General features: G+C 42.3%; 1 protein-coding gene across 1 annotated transcript; it reads right to left on the bottom strand.

The window, feature by feature from the left end:
- Window positions 1–105: 105 nt before the first annotated feature.
- LOC311501520 (telomerase reverse transcriptase-like) lies at window positions 106–17,647 on the bottom strand. The gene is given in 16 exon segments (XM_084563399.1): window positions 106–657; window positions 1,660–1,851; window positions 1,854–2,011; window positions 2,418–2,479; window positions 4,201–4,327; window positions 4,615–4,803; window positions 5,507–5,578; window positions 5,684–5,800; window positions 5,938–6,023; window positions 6,119–6,220; window positions 12,878–13,039; window positions 14,880–15,047; window positions 15,146–15,299; window positions 15,399–15,588; window positions 15,673–16,936; window positions 17,381–17,647. Coding segments are annotated over 16 exon segments (3,363 nt in total). The 5' UTR covers window positions 17,597–17,647; the 3' UTR covers window positions 106–553.
- Window positions 17,648–22,896: the final 5,249 nt, after the last annotated feature.

Raw genomic sequence — 22,896 nt, 5'->3', positions numbered from 1 at the left:
TTGGTGTAACATACTACACTAGAGATGCATCACCCTGTACAAAAATGATTTGACTACACTTGGGTGGGTGAGGATACATATGTGTACTTACACCTAAATTATTTTTAAAGTGACATCATGTCTTCCTTGTGGAAAACTACCACCAAGTGTAAATCAAAGTCCAGAAAGAAACAGCCATGGGATGACAGCAGCTAAAAGCACAGTAGCTGGATGATTTTCAGTTATCCAGCTTTATGGATCTGGTTCTTATTGTTTTATAGGGTGTAGTTATGACTGACATTTATCACCTAAGTGCTTTACACAAGATGACTAAGGCCTGTTTTTCACTTTATGTGACATAAATGATTTGGCACACAGATGTGACGAACCTAAATGACTGATTTCAACACACGGCTCATCTCTAAGAAGTGCCTCCAAATGGATCTTGGAGACCACATATAAAAAAACTAACAAACATTAATGTTTCAGGGGAGCAGGACTGAATGGAGGCATTTTCATACCTTTCTGTATTCTATATTTCTGGTGCTAGAAACTGTTAGGGCTAGTTTACAGTCTATGTCTGGATGGCCAAGAAGTCGACCGGGGTCCTGGGGTTAGTGGCCTGTCGGACCCTGGCCAACCTCAGATCTCCTAGACGGCGTTCCAGACTCCGTTTCCCTGTTAAGAAGATGAAAGTAGAATGTTGTTTTCCCTTCTTTGACAAACAATTCATCCATTGGAACTATAACATCAAATTAAAAATGTCAATAAACTGATTTGTGCAGATGTAAAAATGCATATCTAGCTCTGGCAGACGCACACATAACATTTAATGTTATTATTGCGCATTCAGAGTAAAAAAGGCCTCATGTAACCACCTCAATCAGAACAGACTGGCTCCGGGTGGTGTGACCTGTTCATAATCCATTCAAGAGGTTTACACGAGTGCCTGATAGACACTTAACGCTTGATGTGTTCCACACAGGGTAAACATCAGGTGATGTGATGAGTTTCCAGGAGGTACATAAACAGGGCGGTAGCGAGAAAACAAGCTGTTCAAACAAGCAATGATGAATTAAGTGGTCCATGTAAATGTAGCCACTGAGTAATACATTGATCTGGCATCAATAATTCATCCAGTTTGACCAGTGAGCATCCTCCAGCAACTATTTAATACTGAATACTTTCTGTGTAAATATTGTAATACTTTAAGCTATAACACAACAGTGCGAAAATAAAATATAGGAATGATTACTAAATTAATTTAACTTCTATGCCCAGAAACAGTTTGGACACCAACAAAGTTAAATGTAAGAATTTGCATCTTCTGATTTTATGATTGTAAACCAAATATGTCAGAGTTCTGTATTGTGCTGTTTTTAATGTGTTTTTTTAAATGCTAAATTTAAAGAATAATGAAATTGTTAGATGCCATGCTAATATTAGACTAAACGTCTACTTAATTTATAAAGTTGTATCGTTCTTGTTTCTGTCTTTCTTTTATAATATATGTATATTTTTATGTTTTTGTGAAGCACATTGTAGTGTATTGTAGTATATTTTGTAGCCAAGTGAGCCATTTAAATAAATTTTAAATTCTGATATACCACATCGGCAGTGATCATGATCTTGGATATCCTCTTGGGAATATTATTGTGCGTGTTTCCTGACAGTACATACGTTTGTGCAGGTGTGGGAGCAGATCTTTATAGAGAGCACTGTGTTGTGACAGCACCAGCAAGAAGGAAAGGCAGAAAAGCAGCTCCACTGCTTCATACTGCACAATACCTGGCTGGGTCTTACTGCCTAATATCAGTCCTAGAGAAAAGGGGAAGAGAAGAGAAATTAATTTGGTAAAGTAGGTTTTTGACTTTTATTCAAATGTATGTACGGAGTGTAAATGTTGCCTTTGTTGCTGAGTCTGATGAGCTTATTGGCATATTGCGCCATGTCCCATATCATATCCAGGAAAAACACAGGATTCTTAGCAACTGTTTGACCAAAGGGCAGACTCTGGGCACACACATGGAACCTGCAGAGAAAATCACAAAAGACACAAAGGATATGGAAACAGGCCCCAGTCAGTTATTTACACTCCGAGATAAAAGGTTATTAATCTTCAGCTAATAACAACCTCTGAGCCTTTTTGAAACCAGTTTTATCTTCACAGGCTTATGTATTAGGTCAAGGCCGGAAAGCACATATACAAGTGCAAGGGATTTTATTAAGTTCCTGATTTGTGATAATCACTAGTGTATTTCAACACATCCAGTGCCAACAAATGACTCAGAACAGCCCTCTGTCATATTCAGTCTGACTGAGTAATAATAATACACACCGATATCAGAGACAAATGTAAACTATATATATATATATTTATGTGTGTGTGTGTGTGTGTGTGTGTGTGTGTTGGCCATGTTTATAATCACCGTCTTCACCTGCATGCATGCAGCAGCACCAGCTTGTAGATGTTCTTGTAGACGGCCTCGAGAGAACTGGTCTGAGAAGAAAAGTTAATCTATTATTTTAAGTACAAAATTATGAGAGAAGAAATTAGTCTAAATGAATTATGTTAAGTTTATACATGAAATAAATGTCCTGCTTACTAGCATGTTTTTATATTTATTCTATTTATCAGTTATGTGCGCAAGTCTAACGTCACCACTCATAAACTTAGTCATCGTGGAACTTTTACAGCTGCCAATGAGCATTGTGTTGTTTCAGGTCAACTTCCAGGTTAGAAATTTTTGACTTGTTGTAAAGCCACCCATGGTTTGTTGGAAGAACAGCAGGTTTAGCTCATTAGCTATGTTTCTGTTCATGATATTCATGAATGTCAACATTTAACCCCCTCCTTAACTCCTCAATCCAAATTGGTTGTTTCAACTCAGACCAGACAGTGTGAATCTCTTTGATGCAATATATGTAAATATTTTTTGTACATAACATATTTGTTGGCCGTATTCTATTTTTATTCTATTCTATTTTTTTGTATCTTCTGCATCTGGGGCGGCTGTGGCTCAGTAGGTAGAGCGGGTTGTCCATGAACCAGAGGGTTAGCAGTTCGATCCCAGGAATGTGCCGCATGCCGAAGTGTCCTTGAGCAAGACACTGAACCCCCAGTTGCTCCCAGTGCGTGGCACTGGTGTGTGAATGTGTGTGTGCTTGTGTGAGCGAATGGGTAGATGTGTCTGTGACTGTAAAGCGCTTTGAGCACCAATAGGTAGAAAAGCGCTATATAAAAGCAAGGCCATTTACCATCTCGCATTGTTGTTTCCTGCCGCTGTAACGCCCTAATTTCCCCACGGGGATGAATAAAGTCTTATCTTATCTTATCTTATCAGTCCTCTGATGCGTATCTTTATAGAATGTTTCTTTGCCTCATAATTGGTAGAGATACTGCATGTTTCTCATCATGCTGATCACTTAGCTACATTATATGAACATTCAGCCAAATAGGGTAAATCCAAAACGTGAACCTTGGTACAGAACCTGTTATGTGATTTTCAGTTAAAGGTTTTTTCTTTTCTTTTTTTTATAAAAAAGGTATAGGTTCACACATCCATCAGCCACAACATTAAAACGGTTGAATAACGCTGACCATCTTGTAACAATTTAATGTTCTGCTGAGAAACGTTAGGACCTGGTATTTGTGTGGATGTTACTCAGACATGTACCACCCACCTAGACCAGACCAGGCACCCCCACTCCAGCCTGACACAGGCACACACACAAAAACGCTTTAGGAACAACTAAAAAAAACATGAAAAAGAGCACAAGGTGTTGACCTGGGCTCCAAATTCACTAGATCCCAATCTTATCAAGTATCTGTGGGATGATCCACAGAGGCCCCTCCCCTCAACCCATAGGACCCAAAGGTCCCCACTAACAACATTCTGTTGCCAGACACCACAGGACACCCTCAGAAGGCCCATATCCATTCTCTGGTGAGAGCGTATGGAGAGTGCATGGAGAGCGTCACTTCTAGTGTGATTCAAATATTTTGCACTCAATATAAACATCCTCTTTGCTTATATATTCTTATAATATTGCTTGAGATGTCAAAGATTCCTAACATGTGGGACGGTCTAAAAGAGAGTTCAAAGATTTACAGAGACCACCTACTGAAACAACAAAACATAAAATGTTGAAGTTCTAAGGTTTTGGTAGCTGTGCCTGTCTGTAGCAACTTTCATTCACTGAGGAACCTTTTTCCCCAACCTTCAGGTCCAAGCACACGGCATGACACTTGAGTCTGAGGATAGCCATCAGTTTCCTCTTCATCTGCTGTCCAGCTGAGTGGAAAGAGCCCAGAGTAAGGCTGTAGCGCAGAGACAGGCCTGCATAGCTGTGAAAGGAGGAAAGTAAATAAACACTCCGACTACACAGATAATTAAGCATGAAAAAAAATACGTTAAGTGGTTATGCATTTAAAATATTCTGTGTTTTATGCTACAACAGTAATCATCCGTGCTAGACTGGGAGATGACTCATATTTATGAGAGGGTACAAAGTACAGGGGGCGTTCACTCAACTTACGAGAAAGAACCATAAAGACCAACAAAAAACACAATAACTTCTCATGCAAGACACACACTTCAGGCAATAACCCTTGCAGTAAAATTACCAGATCACCTAGAATAGTCTTTATGGACATCCAGTGAGTGGGTGTCCACCAGCAGTCCACACCAAGGGAAGAGGCAGCGAGGTGGCAGCAAACGAATGTCTGGACAAGAGCACATGTTTACTGGCACTGGAAAGTTGATCATCACCTTTTGGGGGTTGACCACCAGACCATACTGTGGTACTCCAGCCAGCAAGATCCTACACGCAACATACAAATGCGGTTACAGACTACTAAAAACTACAATAATGGAAATACAACAACAAATGTAATCCTAAAATGAATCCTAAAGTGAAATGCAGAACCAATAACAGTAACATAAGATAAAGCAATGTGTTTGAATTTCTTTTATGTTACTGTTATTGGTGCTGTGCTTCGTATTATGAAATCCATTTGATCTAATTTTTAAACTGGACTTTATAAATTGCTGATTTTATATTGTTGCATGTTATACAGTGTAAAAGAATCTGTAACTTGGGTTTTGAAAAATTATTATCATCAAAGCCTACCAATAACGATAATAATTGAATCTCACAGATATTTAAGCCAAGGGAACAGAGGGGAAAGATGGATTACAGGCTTAACTGCAGATACACTTAGGTGGAGATCTGCCAAATTGATTAAATCATACTGATTAAATCATAGTGCTCAAGGCACCTCAGCCATAGACACGGGTGGATGTGAGCCTGTGACCCTTCAGTCCCAAGCTCCTTCTCTAAACACTACGAGACAGCTCCCCCAAAAAAAGTCATGTGTTCATGGCCGGTTTTGATCCTTCACCCAAAGTGAGAGAAAAACCATAATTCTTGAATGCAACCTGCAGAGCTATACCAGCACATTCAATGCACTGTATTAACAACGACTTTGGTTACAGTGATGTGTGTGAAAATGTTGGTGTCCTACTTGAGAAAGGTTTGTGCTTCATGTTGGTCTGGGGTGATCAGTAGGAAGTCATCCACCAGTCTCATCAAACACCTAGAAAGAACCATACAGTCAAGAGCTGCAGTACAGAAAGTCTGCCCTCTTCTGCTGCTGCTGTGTTATGACAAGCTGATTGTGGCTGAAAAATTTCTGGTGTACCCTTTGTTTTTAGCAATGTCTTTGAACAAGACATTTTCCATGTGACCGTAGCACAAACAGCAGAGCAGACTGGACACGACTGATCCCTGAGGAATCCCTCGGCACTGACGGTACGTTCTGAAACACAGAGGGCCAAAGTCACGATAGCTGTACTTGACTAATCTTAAATGAAAATGATCACATTGGGTAATGAGGTATGCACATACTGGTGTGATCAATAGGATATGAACAATGTGGGTAATGCTTGAGCTTACTTCTTCCCATGCTGAACAACACTGTCAGTTAGCATTTGGGTAAAGAACTGCAGCATATCTCTGCACTGAAGATCTGAGCAGAAATACTGTAACAAAGAAAAGCAATGAAATGTGTGTTGAGCACTTTAAGGTGAATAATTTAAATGATCTATACCTAAAAGAAACCACATGTCATTATCACCTGCTCTACCAGGATGGCCTGATGAATTCTGCCTTTCCTCTGCTGTGACATTAAAAACCCCTTCATGTTGGTGGCGTCCATGTTATCCTTCAGGAAATCTCCCTGTATTAGCAGAAATGCAAAATGCAACCAAGTCATTATACACGTACACCCATTGGCCACCATATTAGGTACACCATGCTAGTACTGGTAAGATACCCTTTGGTCTTCAGATTTACCTTAATCCTTTGTGGTACAGGTTTAACCAGGTGCCAGAAATATTCCTTTTGTTTGGTCCATAATAACATTTCATTTCATTTCATTTTATTTGGCACATAAAATACAATAAAAGTACAACAACAATACAAAATACATTAACAATACGTAATTGAAGAAGGTAAGAGCATAAAGGCATGCCAGGGAAACCCCAAAAACCCTCAAGGGGCTTGTATAGGAGGGTTCCCCAAAAGAACATTTAAATTTTAATTAAAGAAAAGCAATCAAACATAGAACAGGCGACAAAACAATAACTAACAGAAAAAGGAAAAAAAAAAGATGAGAAAAGAGAAAAGAGAAAAAAAAAATTGTATAAAATAATGGTGATGATTATTCATAGAGAAGTAAGTTTTTGACAGAATTTTTAAATGACCTTGGAGGAAGTTTAGTCATGTGAGGAGGAAGTGAATTCCATATCCTGGAACCTCTGGATGCTATACTAAATTGTGATGATGCTGTACGTGATTGCGGGGGGCGAAGCTCGAAAGCTGTTCGGGTAGGATAATTATGGAACTGATTATTAGCTATAAAAAATGTGTTAAATAAAGGAGGAAGTATTTTATTTAATGAACCATATACAAATTGAACAATTTGGAGTTTGTTGATTTGATATATATTAAGTATGCCAAGCTTGCGGAACAGAGGTAATGAATGACTTCGTGGAGCTGATGAGGTAATAATTCTCACCGCTCTTTTTTGCAAGCGATAAATTGATTCCAGTTTTGTTTGATGAGTGCTGGCCCAGGCGATATTGGAGTAACTAATAAAAGGATGAATCATTGAATAGTACAGATTCAGTGAAACTTTCATATTTAGAAGATAACGAATTTTTCCAAGTATTCCGATATTTTTGGCAATCTTTGATGTAATGAGTGAAATATGAGGTTTCCAAGATAATTTTTGATCTATAATTACACCAAGGAAACGAGTTGATTTGACATTGGCTATACAGTAATATTGGAACATTATCAATAAACACAGTTATGTTTACAGAATTCTTTTTTAGACTTTGACCAAATAGAATAAAGTTTTTTTTTTTAATGTTTAGTGATAATTTGTTAATTTTAAACCATTTTGCAATTTTTTCCAATTCCTCATTTACAACTTTTGTCACGGGGCAGAAGTGTGGGTTTTAGCATGATTTGAATTGTTTGTTTTACTGAATTTTAACATTGCATGCTTTTACTTGTGTTGGTTTAACCATTTTATTATGTTTTTAATGCATGCGTGTGGTTTTTTACTTACTTCTGCCTGTGAACACACCGCTGTGCACCTGGGAGGCTCCGCCCTCTCCCCTTACCACTGAACCAATCGGCAGCGGGGGAGAGTGGCGGAGGGATATAAAGAAAGGTACGACCGGAAAAGACGGAAGGCACGATGGGAGAAAGACGCGAGAGGTCTGGCGATAACATGTAGGAACAGAAGGAGAACGTGATGGATGGATGGACGGATGGACTGACTGACTGGGGACTGAAAGAGGACACAGAGTCACCATGTGAGAAGAACGCCAGAGGGACGTCGTGGCGGCGTGAGGGGAGGAGAACGAAGAGGAGGCCGTGATCGAGCCGAGAACGGGCGAAGGCAGCGGGTGTCCCAGCAGCGGGTGTGCCGGCCGCACGGATGAAGAGACCGCGGAGCGTTACTACATGAAGTTCTCGCAGCGGCAGGGCAGTGCGCCCTGCCTGGCGGGTAAGTTTCGCCCTATGGGCCGTCAGTAACGCTCTCGTGTGTGGTTGTGCGGCGGCACCGGTACCCGTGCGATGTGTGGACACCCGTACTGGCCATGTTGTTTTATCTTCCAGGTGTCAGCCGGGCAGCCCACTGCCAAGAGAGAAGAAGAGGCGCCTGCGGCACCTGGAGCGGTGGAGGGCCTCCGATCATCTCCCCTCTGAGCCGCCTCGTCCCTGGTTTGGCGGCCATGATGGACTCTTTTTATTTTATTTTAGTAACGGACACTTTTTAATGTTTATTTGTATCTTTTTAACTTTTGGTTTTAAAACCTTTTAAAGTTTTACTGTTTTAAGTTCTTTTAATAAACCTTTTGTTTTTAGTACACCGGCTCTCGTTGGTTTGCCGTCCTCTCTCTCCTCTGGTCGCTGTCAGCGTGCTCTCCCCCGATAAATCACCAGTACCTGTGCTTCCCCCCTTTCCCTTCAATAATAACCTTTTCTTCATTCATCATCATCCACTTCTCATCTCCCCCTCTTTCCCCTTGTGACACTTTCATTAGAGTAAAAAGATTTTTGTGAGAATAGAACAGACTAGTATCATCTGCGAACAATATTTTTGATAAGTGCTTTGATACATTAGCCAAGTCATTGATATATATAAGGAACAATAATGGCCCCAAGACAGATCCCTGGGGTACACCGCATTTGGTCACAAGAGGAGGGGAATTTACTCCTTTGTATACAACAAATTGTAGTCTGTGTTCCAAATAACTAGTAAACCACATTAAAGCCTGTTTATCCATTCCCAAATATTTTAGTTTTTGTAATAAAATATGATGATCCACAGTGTCAAATGCTTTTGATAGGTCTAAAAAAATTCCTATAGTAGACTGGCTCTTGTCCTTTGCTTTGTATAGCTCATTAGTAAGATGTGTAATGGCCATATACGTAGAACGAGATCTCCTGAAACCATATTGGTGTTGGTATAGTATTTCGTTCTCTTCAAGATATCTCAGCAGTCTGTTATAAGCTAGTTTTTCAAGGATCTTAGAAATGGTTGGTAACAGAGAAATGGGCCTGTAGTTGGTAAGGATGGTTGGATCCTCAGCTTTATAAATGGGGATAATTTTGGCTGTTTTCAATTCATGTGGCACAATTCCTTTAATGAATGACAAGTTGAATATATGAGTCAGTGGATTGACAATGGCATCAGACATTACTTTAAGTAACTCTGCAGTAATATTGTCAAACCCAGGAGCAGAGTTCTTCAGTGATCCTAATACGTTACATACTTCAGTGGAGGTAATGGGAGTAAAATGAAATCCAGTAGTAGGCGGTGGTTTTAAAAATTGGAGGGGGCATTCATTTACCACAGGGATTTTGGATGCTAATGTTGGTCCAATTTCAGCAAAAAATGTATTAAAGTTGTGAGCTATAGCAACAGGATCCTTAATAAGTGATCCGTCAACTTTGAATTCATTGAGGAGAGATTTAATTTTCCTTTTGTTAAGAATATGTTTAATGACTTTCCAGAGTGCTCTCATATTGTTTTTACTCTCAGACAGTTTGTTACTAAAGTAGTGCTTCTTGGCCCCTCTAATAATATGATTTAATTTATTTCGATATTTTTTCAACTCACTAAGGTGAAATGGGGAAGGACTTGAAACAAATATTTTGTACAGTTTGTGTTTCTTTCTAAGGGATTTGATAATTCCTGGGGTTACCCAGGGCTGTACTGGCTTTGTATAAGGTTTTGAAAACTTTCTCTTTTCAGGAAAGGCAATGTTATACGCATTACATATTTTATTAGTGAATTCAGTGTAAGCCTTCTGTGGTTCAGAACTGGCCAGAACATGATCCCAAGAGAGATGATCAATTAACTCTTTGAATCTGTTTATTGTGGAAGGTTTAATTATTCTATGGGTAAATGAATTGCAATCAGTGTCCGTAATCCCCTTAACAGAGGTCATGAGAAAAATTGGAAGATGATCTGATATGTCCATACAGAGGATCCCCGAGTTCATCTTTTTATCAAATACATTAGTGAAGATGTTGTCAATCAGTGTGGCTGAAGTTTCAGTCACTCTGGTTGGCTTGGAAATCACAGGATGAAAACAATGCGAGAACATTATATCCAAAAATGAATCAACCTGGTCATTTTTAACAGAATTAATGATATTAATATTAAAATCTCCCATAATATAACAGTTCTTCCTTTCTTTAGATAGTATATCAAGCACCTCTGTCAGATTAGAATTGAAGTCACTTATGCTCAAACTTGGTGGCCTATAGATGCATCCAATTATGACATGGTTACTTTCAATGAAGACACTCTCTCCTGAGGTGACCTCAAAGCATTTTTCTAAGTCATGTCTCTCTTTGTAATCCAGTCTAGTATTAATGTACAGTGATACACCTCCACCCACTTTATCATCTCTACATCTATATACATGGTTAAAATGATCAATACTATAGATTTCAGCATTTTCACTATTCAACCAGGTTTCAGATATCCCAATTGCAGTGAAGGTGTGATTAAGGTTAGAGAGGGAGAGTGTCAATAAGTCAAAGTTTTTCGGGATACTGCGTGCATTAATATGCATAAAGGATATGTCATCTTTCTTTTTAAATTGGTCACTAATAGATTTAAAAGCATCATCTAAGAAATAGCTGCAATCGGACAGAAGTGCTTGCTTCGAAACAGAGAAAAAATTAAGATCTGGGTCATTACTACACAGTATATCATTTGAAGGCGAGTCACCTCTGTTACTAAGCTCATAAGGATCAGGGGTGATTGAATTATTTATTTTTACCTTGTACTCTGACTTAAAGTACTGGTCGAATGTAGTGTTAACTAGCTCAGCATCATCAATGTGACTAAAAGGAAACTAGTCCATGTGTGTCATGATGAAATTGAATAGGCTGACTGCAAACAGACTTTCCTAAGATGATCATGTCTGGCTTTTAGGTTTAATGATGAGACGGTCGTAACTGATGATGGCGTAGTTCCCCTTTGCTCTGGCCTCCTTCATAGCCGGGATGAGCTCTGCCCTTTTCTTGCGGAGAAGGTCAGAGAAATCCTCATTGATGTAGATGTTGGTGTTCTTGAGGTGTGCTCTAGCCTTGGAGAGAATGAGGTCTCTGTCCTTAAATCTCAGTAGTTTTACTACCACTGGTCTTGGTTTGTTAGCATCACAGTAGCTGCAGATTTGTTGGCTGGACATCCATGATGTCAGAATTTCGTTCTGCCTCATTCAACAAATGCTCTATGTTTAGAAACCAGTTGGAGATGATTTTAGTTTTGTGACATGGCACGTTATCTTGCTGGAAGTAGACATCATAAGATAAGTCCACTGTGGTCATAAAGGAAAGGACACGGCCAGCAACATGCTCAGGTAGGCTGTGGCATTTAAATGATACTCAGTTTGTACTAAGGTGCCCAAAGCGAGCCAAGAAAATATCCCCCACACCACTAACCTGAACCGCTGATCCAAGGCTGGATGGACACAGGCCACTGACCCTACCTTTCAAATGTTGCAGCAGAAATCAAGACTCAACACAAAACACAAGGCAACATTTTATAGTCTTCCTTTTCCCATTTTGGTGAGCTCTTGAGAATTGTAGCTTCAGTTTATTGTTCAGGAGAATAGTAGTGCCTCCCAGTGTGGTCTTCTGCTGCTGTAGCTCAGCTTCATAGAAAGTTTCAAGATGGTGGCTTTTAAAGGAGAACTCTGGCGCAAAATGAACCTGGGGTTAATAACACATGTGTACCGAGTTCGACCGTTCTCTGGTATTTGTTTTCATGCATTTGTTTTGTTAGTCAAATGTGACCAGTTTTCTTGCAAACCGCTAATTAGTGTATGACGCTAGCCTTCGGGGCAGACGTACACATAAAAAGAAATCGCTATTTCTATACCACTAACAAGGCTCACAATATCACCACACTTACACGGTAGCATAACTAGGGTCTCTACATGTAAACCGAAGCATTGAGAACTTTGCAAGTATACAGGCAGTTTATTAAAAAAGGAACACAGTACCGTTCATGTCTGGCTCGCATATCCAGGCGGGCGCCATCTTGGGGAAACTGAACTGTCTGTTGCCGGAAGAAAGCACTGAGAGCATAGAGAAGCACTGAACGAAGAGAGTTCAGTTTCCCCAAGATGGCGCCCGCCTGGATATGCGAGCCAGACGCCAACGGTACTGTATTCCTTTTTTAATAAACTGCCTGTATACTTGCAAAGTTCTCAATGCTTCGGTTTACATGTAGAGACCCTAGTTATGCTACCGTGTAAGTGTGGTGATATTGTGAGCCTTGTTAGTGGTATAGAAATAGCGATTTCTTTTTATGTGTACGTGTGCCCCGAAGGCTAGCGTTATACGCTAAATAGCGGTTTGCAAGAAAACTGGTCACATTTGACTAACAAAACAAATACATGAAAACAAATACCAGAGAACGGTCGAACTCGGTACACATGTGTTATTAACCCCAGGTTCATTTTGCGCCGGAGTTCTCCTTTAAGAGATGCTCCTCCACATATTTCGGTTGTAACAAGTGGTTATTTGAGTTGAGTTGCGACAGCTGCGTGTGAAAAGCCCAGCAGATCAACACGTCTGGCACCAACAACCATGCCACGTCCAATTCCCCCTTCTTCCCCATTCTGAGGCTGGGTTTGAGCAGATGGCCTTGACCATGTCTCCCTGTCTAACTGCACACAGTTTGTGACATATGATTGGCTGTTGACATATATGCATTAATGAGAAGTTGAACAGGTGTACCTCATAAGGTGACTTACGAGTGTATATAAGAGGACGTTTGTGGCCATGACGGTACCTGTCTGAGAAATGCTTTTTTCAGGCCTTCGTAGTTATCTGCCCAGACCTTGGCGTAGCGGCGAATGGTAAAGAGCTCGTCCTGTACAGGTGACATGGCCTGGCTGATCACCTCTATGAGTTTGTCATGTGGCAAGCTCTCATAGGCTCCACTCACATCCACCTGTAACACAAAGACTGAATTAATAATTCCAGCTGCAAATAAGGAAAGCTTTTAGTTTGATGAAATGTGTATTATTTGTGAGTTTCTGTGATGTCCATATAATCCAAAAAATGAAATTTTGGTACAGCACTTGCTGAGTTTTTGACGTCATACAAGAACTGTTGCGGATATAAGCAACCCTAACCATTAACTCGGCAGTTTTCTCTCTTGAAAGCTGCGCGTCCAAGCACCTGACTTTTTGCACACTTTTGTGTTTGAATTTAATCATCTGTCGTGGTTCCCCTGCTTCATTTCCTTTGCTCTTCATTGTCAAGCAAACACTGTGTTGGGATCTGAACCTGGTGGTGAGCTATGGAAGCTCACCATGCCTAACCAAGTTGACCACATGTCTTGGAAACAAAGGGAAGCACCAGAACTCTGAATCCCACAATCCTCCAGGTGTGAAAACCGACCAAGCAGTTCACTGGCTGACAGTGGCATGTGACCTCTGAGGTCATCAGGTCATATAAAATGCGCTGTTTTGCCTTTGTTCTCTCTCTTATTCTCTTATCCTCCTACCCTCTACAACTCCACACCTTCACGTGGAGACCCCCAGCCGCTCGGCTGCAGCTGGGTGCCAGGCCTGTTCTCCTTACAGCAGCGAAGCGAGATCCTGCTGAGGAATCTACACCAGGTCTTTTAGCCAACAAACCGAAGGTTTGCAGGCTAAACTCCCAAACAACAGGAGCCACACGGCTAGTTAGCACCGAGCTGCTAACAAGCCACTTCAAAGGACTTCAAGGAGCGGCCAGTTTCCCTCCAACGTCTGCCATCAGGAAAACACAGCAAGGACTACAACTTTTCCCAGTTTGGCCTTCCATCAGGAACTGCCAGCTAAAGGAGCAACACACCAGAAATTGACTTTTCCACCAAATCTGGTAGTATGACCTGGGCCTAGTTAAGCTAAGCAAAGCATAGAACTTAAACTTTGATTTGATGTGATATTTGTTTTATTGAGTGTTTAGTATAGTGATTTGATGTTAGTTTAGATTATGCAACACATAGACTCAGGGTCTCTTGCATGCTAAACTAACCATCCTTTCTCTAATCTGGCACCTCTTATCACATTCCACCAAGGCATTTGGCCAGCACACGGCACATGAGTGTCCCCACTCGGCAGCCATCTTGTTTCCTTTGTGTTCAAGACCTCAAGGCCCCAGCGGCCATCTTGGCACGCCCACAACCAGCGGCCATCTTGGCACGCCCACAACCGGCGGCCATCTTGACACGCCCACAACCGGTGGCCTTCTTGGAACGCCCACAACCGGCGGCCATCTTGGCACACCCACAACCAGCGGCCATTTTGGCTCACACACACACACACACATCTGTATTGAGTACACTGTAGTTAGCTTGTATGTTTAATTTTATTCTTGTCAATAAATGTCTTTTAAACATACCTGTCTGTTTAATGTTGCACAAGAGTGAATATTGCCAACCTCTACACTGCCAAGAACTCCAAATTCCTTCAACTGTAACTAGTTGTTAACATGGTAATTTTGGTTATAGTTATTAAATTAATTATTAATCCGAACTCCAAATTGACAATTTAGTATAATTTATGAGACTGTTTTGATTAATTGGCTATCTTTTCCCTTCCTAGAAGGGTGGTGCCCTGAGGTGATCTAGTAATTCAGATCCAATTATTTAATAATAAATAATTATTTTTGATAATTATTAATTATTCATGATAGCCAAACCCCAATACTGAGTGCCTTAGTACCCAGGCCCAACAACTGGAATCCATCTCTCTCTCTCTCTCTCTCTCTCTCTTCCTATCTATCTATGAGTAACAACTCACCTTAACAAAATAGAGGGGTTGTGGTTTGTCTTTTTGTACTGGTGCTAGAGAGCTCAAGACTTTATGGATATCCCTCATACCCCAAACTGTGGAGCCAAGCAGTGATGGAGTCAAGTGTACACAGGCCCGCAGCATATCCAGCAACTCCCGGACGTGGCGTCGGAAGAGCTATAGTATAAGAAAAATTATAATGTTACAAACATCCTGCACATGCCCACAGCATGTAATAATACACAACGCATGGACATGTCATTGTCAAAGTCTACCCTTGTCTTGGCATCTTCTCCTATGACTCGTGTGACTGGCCTCATGCCATCGGTCTTGGGAATGAAGCGAAGGCGAGAGATGACGGTGCTTTTCGGGAGGGATGCCACCTGAGCTGGAGTCAGCTCCTCCATCTGGCCTTTGGACAGGTGACCCCTATGTCACCAACATGTTTTGTTTTTTTTATTATTGTGAGCTTGTGTGCCATGACTGTATGTAAATAGTCCTCTGTAGGTTAGTCATATTTGAGTGTACCTGAAGGCCAAGTCCTGCAGTTTGGCCCAGACTTCCTGCCTGTAGAACCTAATGGCGTTCTTCTGCCCCACAGTCTCAGTGGCATAGAAACAGGCTTTGACGAGGCTTACGACATATCCGTCCAGAAGCCAAGCCAAGAACTGACCCAAGATCTGCGTCCGATAGGCAAGCTCACTGGGTGGGAAACGACCTGCAGATAAGAACTGTTTGATTATGTAAGGAAAAAAATACATTTACTTTCCGAAAAGAATAACAACATCAATGATAATCTCACCTGTTTTACTGATCTTCAGCCAATCACAGTCGTTCACCTTCATCTTCCACATCAGTTCAGCCAGCGAGAGCCTCTCAAACTTGCCACTGTGCAAGACCTTCCTGACACTGGCAAAGAAATGAACTCGGTTGTGGTCCGAGCCCCACAGCTCCTGTGGGATCACAATGGAGAGGCATTCCCTGACAAACAGGTAGACTCGGTGAGGTGCACAGTGCTGAGGTAAAAGGGAGTTCAGTTCTCCCTGACCTGCGCTGGTCCTCTCAACCACTGGGCACATCCTCTGCAGTATCCTGATATAGGGACATCTCCTGTGTTGTTGTAACAACTGACTAAAGAGGGGCACCATTTTGAAAAAACGTCGAGGCAGTTTTTTTGGCTTCCTTTCCAGCCCGTTCAAATACGGCAGTCCCTCAAAAAAGACTAATCTTACCACATCTTTCCCTTGCAGCCTTGTAGATTCGTCAGCACTCTTTTTCTTCCTGTTGAGAATAATGCCATGCATGCCTCTGCCCCCATACAGGAATCCCAGTGTGCGGATGAAACATTGTGAGGGAGGCAAAGGAGGAAAGATCCCTGATCTCCAACTGGAACCACCATCCAATGGAAGCCGAGTTGTTGGCCTTTCAACAAACTGTTTGACTCCAGTAGTGTTATTTTCCACATTTGTCATAGATGGTGCTGATTCCACAAACATGGGCTCTCCTTCCTCTGCTGGTTTACAGCAAACCTGGCGGATATCCAGTTGGTGATCTTGGTGTGCTACCCGTCTCTTACTTGAAGGAGCCGAAATCTCCTCCTCGGCCCTTTGGTCAGTTGCCCTCTTTCTTTTCCCCTTCTTTAGTCCTACATCCTTTCGCTTCCTCTTCTTGATGAAAGGTGGATTCTCAATTGTGCGTCTCCTCTTCTTGAATGGAGGCTGCAGCTGAAACCCACTGGAATGACTGGTCATGGACACCTTGTCATAGACTGGAACGCCGCACAGCTGGAAAACACACGAAGGAGGAACTGCCACAAACACAGAGCAGCTCTCCAACAGGTACCTTGTGATGTCTGTGCCAAGACGCACTGAGACTTTCTTCCACAGGTCACTGCCATGGATGTAGGCTGCATTTTGAGAGACATTTCCTTGGAACTTGAAGAGGTCTGCATCCCTATCCTCCTGAGCCAGGGAAAAATTATTATAGCCGTGGGCCAAGACGTTTTTTTTCCCTTTTCTTTTCAGACTGTTGAGGACAAAGGCCAGAAGTTCAGACAGCGTGCAGATCTGTGGAAAGCATAAGATACAGCACATCCAAATAAGAAAAGGCCATTTAATGAAATATGTTTCTGCATCAAGAAAACAGCAAAACTTCCTATAAGCCTGAAATTATATTATGACTCACGGCTTAATATTGATATAAACATTTGGCATGTGAAGCCAACTTATTCACTAAAAATGCAACATGCTGATTGGACTCTTAAATATTTTCTTTATATTTTTATTTTACAGTTGTATTTTACTTTGAAGTCATTCGCAATTCCAGCCATCTTATTTATTTTGTCACAATCTTTTAATGACGACATAGAAAGAGAACATGTTCAACAATAACAGTCTGAAATACTCATAACTAAGCATGGCATCTAGCTTCGGCTAAATTAAAAATTCTACAGAAGTCGCAATGTGTCAAATCTAAAAGTGGTTTCACTTAAAGGTTTAGGGTAAAGATACCTGGTTGAAGCTTGGCACTTGCCGTAGTTCTTTGTCAACACACACATAAACACTCCTGACGAATAATTTGAAGCGGTTAGTGTCAGACGGCTCAGTAAGAACTGCTCTCTGTCCATCTCTGAACACGATGCTGTTCGCAAACTCCTCCAAAGTCTGTGTATGTCGATACAGCCGCCGGAGGATGTCAAGCACACCGGACATATCAGTCGTAGACATATTGACTACATTAAGGCACTACAAAGTAAGTGGCTAGTGCCTAGCAAAACCGAGCTTGCATTCTGCTTCCTCAGTTTCTTCTGGGATTTTTTTTTTTTTGGCAGTTTAATGCTAACCTACGCATTAGCAAACTGGCGTTGAGGCACACCACCAACCGAAAATGTTCAAAAAATTTAAAATAGTCCGCATTCTTGTGTTGAAGCGAAGGGTGTTTCGTTTGGAGATGGCGTTTAAGCTTACTTGGGACCATAGCACTGTTGGATAGCTTTTCACCACACACCAAGCACAACGGAGTCGGTGTCATTGCATCACCGGTGAAAGTAAATCCAAATGAAATATAGCTTTCGCTGTATTGCCTCGCACAAGAGACTTTGCTCGAGGTCACCGTCTTTGCTTTCTTTTGACACCCACTCATACTCAGGCCCATGGGTGCAGATCCCGGGGGGGACGGGGGGGACATGTCCCCCCAATTTCTGAAAAACATGAATTGTCCCCCCCAATAAAAATACCCTAAATTATTCAAAATTGAACAAATGTATTTTCAGACTTCCCATTCTTCACATTTTAGATTCACATCTAAAAAGAAATGATTGAAATAGTAAAACAAATAATGTTTGACAAATATTTTTCTGACTCCACATTCCATCTCAGGCAGAAGAGGGCATCAGGGAGAGCGACGTGGTGGAGTGTCAAGCACAGAGTTCAGGTTCAAGCTGCAGCAGTCGACAGGATGTAGAGAGGGAGTCTCTGGTAAGGTTTCACAGTTATAGTAAGTGAAGCCCTGTGATTTTGAGTTAAAAAAGTGTGAAGAGGGAAAGTAGATGTCCTCTAGAAATGAAATTGGTATTTATTTTATTTCTTTAGGCAGAATGTTCTCAGTCAGGGCGAGAGGCAGCAGAGGACATCAGGGAGAGCGGCGTGGTGGAGTGTCAGGCTCTGAGTTCAGATTCAAGCTGCAGACCCAGGGAGAGACCAGTGCCAGGGAACAACCAGACCAGACCAAAGCCCAGATGCAGTACAGGGGTAGAGGGTGGCACAAAACCTTATCAGCCACACCCAAAATACATAGAAACACAAAAGTTGTCAAACAGGGTTTTATCTTTTCAAGAAAAATGGTTTCAAGAGTACACCTGGCTACACTACAATCCGCAGGTCAAAGGGGTCTTGTGCTTTTATTGTAACAAAGTGTTTACTGACAACAGGTCCTCTTTTGGCAAAAAAGTGGACGCTGCTTTTGTAACTGAAGGCTTCCGCAACTGGAAGAAGGCTTTAGAGAAATTTGCAGCTCACCAAAAAACCTACTCTCATTGTCACGCAGTGACAGTAAGTGCACATGACTCTAACCCTGTCAGTGTCCAGCTATCCAGCTCATGGGCTAAACAACAGGAGGAGGCCAGGCATAGCCTCCTGAGAATCGTCAGCTCTGTTCAGTACCTGGCAAGACAGGGTCAAGCCTTGAGAGGTAAATCTGGCAGTGGGAATCTCAAACAACTGTTGAAGCTGAGGTCAGAAGATGATCCTGTGCTGAAAAAGTGGCTGACCCGCACCACTAATTACACCAGCTGTCATGCACAGAATGAGATACTGAATGTAATGGCAAACACTGTCATTCGTGACATAGCAAACACCATCAGGTCTCTTCCCATTCTGCAGTTTTCTATAATTGTAGATGGTACACAAGATATATCTGGTGCAGAGCAGGAGTCTATCTGCCTCCGCTATGTCGATCATGACCTAGTGCCACATGAAGAGTTTATTGGACTCTATGTGGTGTCTGAGACGACTGGTCAGGCCATTGCTGACATGGCCACTGATGTTTTGGTGAGGCTCAACCTACCGATGACTGGTTTGCGGGGGCAAGGCTATGATGGGGCAGCCAACATGGCAGGCAAATACTCTGGTGCGCAGGCTATTCTGAGAAGACAGCAGCCACTAGCGCTGTATGTCCACTGTGGGGCACACTGTTCTAATCTTATTACACAGGCTGCCTGCTCAGCCTCCCCACTGATCCGGGACTCACTTTTTTGGGTCCACCAGCTAGGTGTGCTCTTTGGTCAGTCAGGGAAATTCAAGGCCATGTTTGCAGACATCGCAACAACAGACAACCAGCCTGAGCTAATGACAACCTTGAAACCGCTGTGCCCAACCAGGTGGACTGTCCGGGACACAGCCATCAAGGCTGTGCTTACTCAGTATGACAGAGTTCTCTGCAGCTTGGATAAAATGGCTGGTAGTACATCCAAATCTGCAGCCAGTGCCAGCGGCTTAGCAGAACATTTTAGAAAGGGCAAAACAGTCTTGGGTCTTACACTCGCTTCTGCTGTGGTAGGAGAGCTTGAATGCCTCAACAAATCCCTGCAGAGGAGAACCCAGACTGTCTCTGGTATGCTGGCAGCAGTCGACTGTGTCCGCTCCTCTTTCCATGAGAAACGAAATGACCAATACTATCTGACCCTTTTTGAAAAGGCAAATGCTGCAGTGGTTGAATCTGCACAGATACAACCCATTGAGGTGCCAAACGCCAGACACTTTCCTGGTGAAGCAGTTGACTACTACCGTGTGGAGTTCTTCAAGGTCTTAGATACTGTGGATGCTCAATTTGCTGAACGCTTTGATCAGGAGAGTTTTAAGGATCTGCAGAAACTGGAGAATATGCTCCTCACTGGGCAGGTGGATGATGTGGTAGACCAGTACCCTGAGCTGAAAAGAGGTGCTCTTGCTGTTCAGTTGCCTTTATTTAAGAGTAAATATGAGTTCAGCTGCAGTAAGGAAGCAGCAGAGGTACTCAGGGAACTGCCTGTAGAGCTGCAGGGACTGTTTGAACAAGTGGAGGCTCTGGTTAGACTTTTATTGGTAGTGCCAGCATCTTCCTGTGAAGCAGAGAGGAGTTTTAGCGCCCTGAGAAGGCTTAAAACCTGGCTTAGAGCCACCATGTCTCAGGAACGACTGAACAGTGTTGTCGTGTGTCATGTACACAGAGACAAGGTTGATGAGCTAGATAGACCAAATCTCTGTCAGCAATTTATTGCTGGTAGTGAAACTCGCAAACACACCTTTGGCTCATTTGCGTAGTTATGATAGTTTGTGAGTGTAGTGATCAGACTTACATACTCAGTGGTCAATACCCACATGATTGTATAATGAATGGATATGAATTCATGATGTTGTTGAGTCTACTTGTTGATGATATTGATGAAATTTGTGACAACTGGGGTTGGAAATATATAAATATAAAATAAATATAATAAATATATCCCCATTTCAAACCAAGGTGGTTGTTCTGTTTGGTGTTTTTGTTTGTTGTTGGTTGGTATTTGTTTCATCTGATTGGTTTGAAATAAACTATTTGAATTGAATTGAATTGAATATTTTTCATGATTTTGTTGAGTCTACTGGTAAGATTGATGATAAAAAAGGGCAACATAGGTACATTTTGTTATAAGGACTTTTTTTTTTTACTGTAAAACATGACTGTATAAATGAATGGATATGAATTAATTGTCAAGTTGTAAAATTATTTATCCTTTATTTTATCCAGGAGTTGTCCAGATACAGATAAGAAGAGTTATACAGATGAGAAGAGTTATACAGATACAGGATCTCTTCTTCCAGGGAGTCCTGGGGGGTATTGCACAAAACCAAGATAAGGGATTAAGCCGGGATATGTCGGTTATCCTGGCTGAATTTAGCCTGAAGTCGGTTGCATGAAAGCAGGTCAAATTTAACCCGGTCAAGTTACTATGGTGATTTATTCTCTGCAGCTAGCCTGACAATAGCGGACTGGCTTGATGCGTAAGTTAATTTTGTGTCCCCCCCAATCCTGACATCGGATCTGCACCCCTGCTCAGGCCTTCATCTGGGTCTGAATTTGGTCCAGGGCCTAGTTCGGAGTTAGCATTTTTCCTTTTCAGAAACTTCTCCATCACTGTCACCGTAGCCTAACTAGCCACAATACCACTGTCACTGCCACTGCCACCTGTCACATCCACGCATCACTAATTCTCTTGTCTCAAAGTATGAGGCAAATAGCTACCTGCTGCCACCTATAGGTACACAGATATATACAGGGCTCTCAAGTCTCACGCATTGGGCGTGAGACACACGCAGAGCCGCCCCGCCCTATACGCAGAACACGCGCAGCGCGTGGGGCCCCGCGATCCATGGGGGGCCCCATGTCGCACAAGATGACGCATTTTCTAAAAATGCGCAAAGGACGCGCAGCGCTCCGGCGGCGGAGAGACCAGCGCGAGCGCTCCGCTGGTCCTCCCAATCCAATAAAAACAGCCCAAACCACGAAGTTGCCACCTATGGAAACCTGTCACACTCCCCCGCCGGACATAAACCAAGTAGCCCAATTTTGTGGAAAAACCGCCCAATCTGGCAACCGTGAGTACCATAAAGAGTCAGCCCGAGGCAGGAAGAAACGGTGCTCGTCATTTCTTTACACGTGTGTGTGTGTGCGCGTGTGTGTGCGCGTGTCTGGTGGGGGGGCCCCAAAAGACATTTCTGCTTAGGGCCCCAGTTTGGCCAGGGGCGGCCCTGGACACACGCATTTCAACCCGTTCACACGCTCACACGTCACACTTTGTATTTCTCACGCAGAGAAATTACCACGATAATGCGCACCAAGGTGCGCCGCTAATCAAGCGCGTTCCCGTAGAGTTCGGAGGCGCCTTTCACGCACCAGCCAATCAAATAAAAAGAATATAGCTACTGAACTGCCAATCAAAAAATAGCATTGCTGTATCCGGGAAAGATTTAGATTTTCCCGGTTTGGACGCTCGCTGAGAAAAGGACCGTCACATCGCTCGAGTCACATCTCACTCATTACAAAACCTCCGGGTCACGTAAACCCGACCAATTAAATATTAAAATCAGTCCTGTGTCCCGTTTTTCTGGTTCATATTTTTGATCTGAGCCTAAAATTAAAAAAAAAAAAAATTTCGTTTTGTGTTATTTGTATTAAAAAACAAATAACAAATAATCTGAGTTGTATAAATCAACGCTCAACTTTGACTCAGAGGACTGTAAGCAATTTCTGAGCAATCAGGATTTGCCCACGTTAGGGGAACAGGAAGCAACAGATCTGGGTCGTCCCATATCCTTAAAGGAGCTGGAGATTGCGCTTAAGATGACTAACAAAGGGAAATCGCCGGGCCCAGACGGCATACCGCCAGAGCTCTTGTTACACTTCTGGGATATTTTGGGGCCAGTTTTGTTGGGGTCGATCCAGTCAGCGGTTGAAAAAGGCTCTTTCCCTGCTCACACTAACGCCGCTCTGATTTCGCTGATCCCTAAAA

This window comes from Chelon labrosus, assembly GCF_963514085.1.
Source record: "Chelon labrosus genome assembly, chromosome: 16".
Taxonomy (NCBI): Eukaryota; Metazoa; Chordata; class Actinopteri; order Mugiliformes; family Mugilidae; genus Chelon; species Chelon labrosus.
Note: the sequence above shows the minus strand (reverse complement) of the source record. Positions and strands in the feature narration are given on the sequence as shown.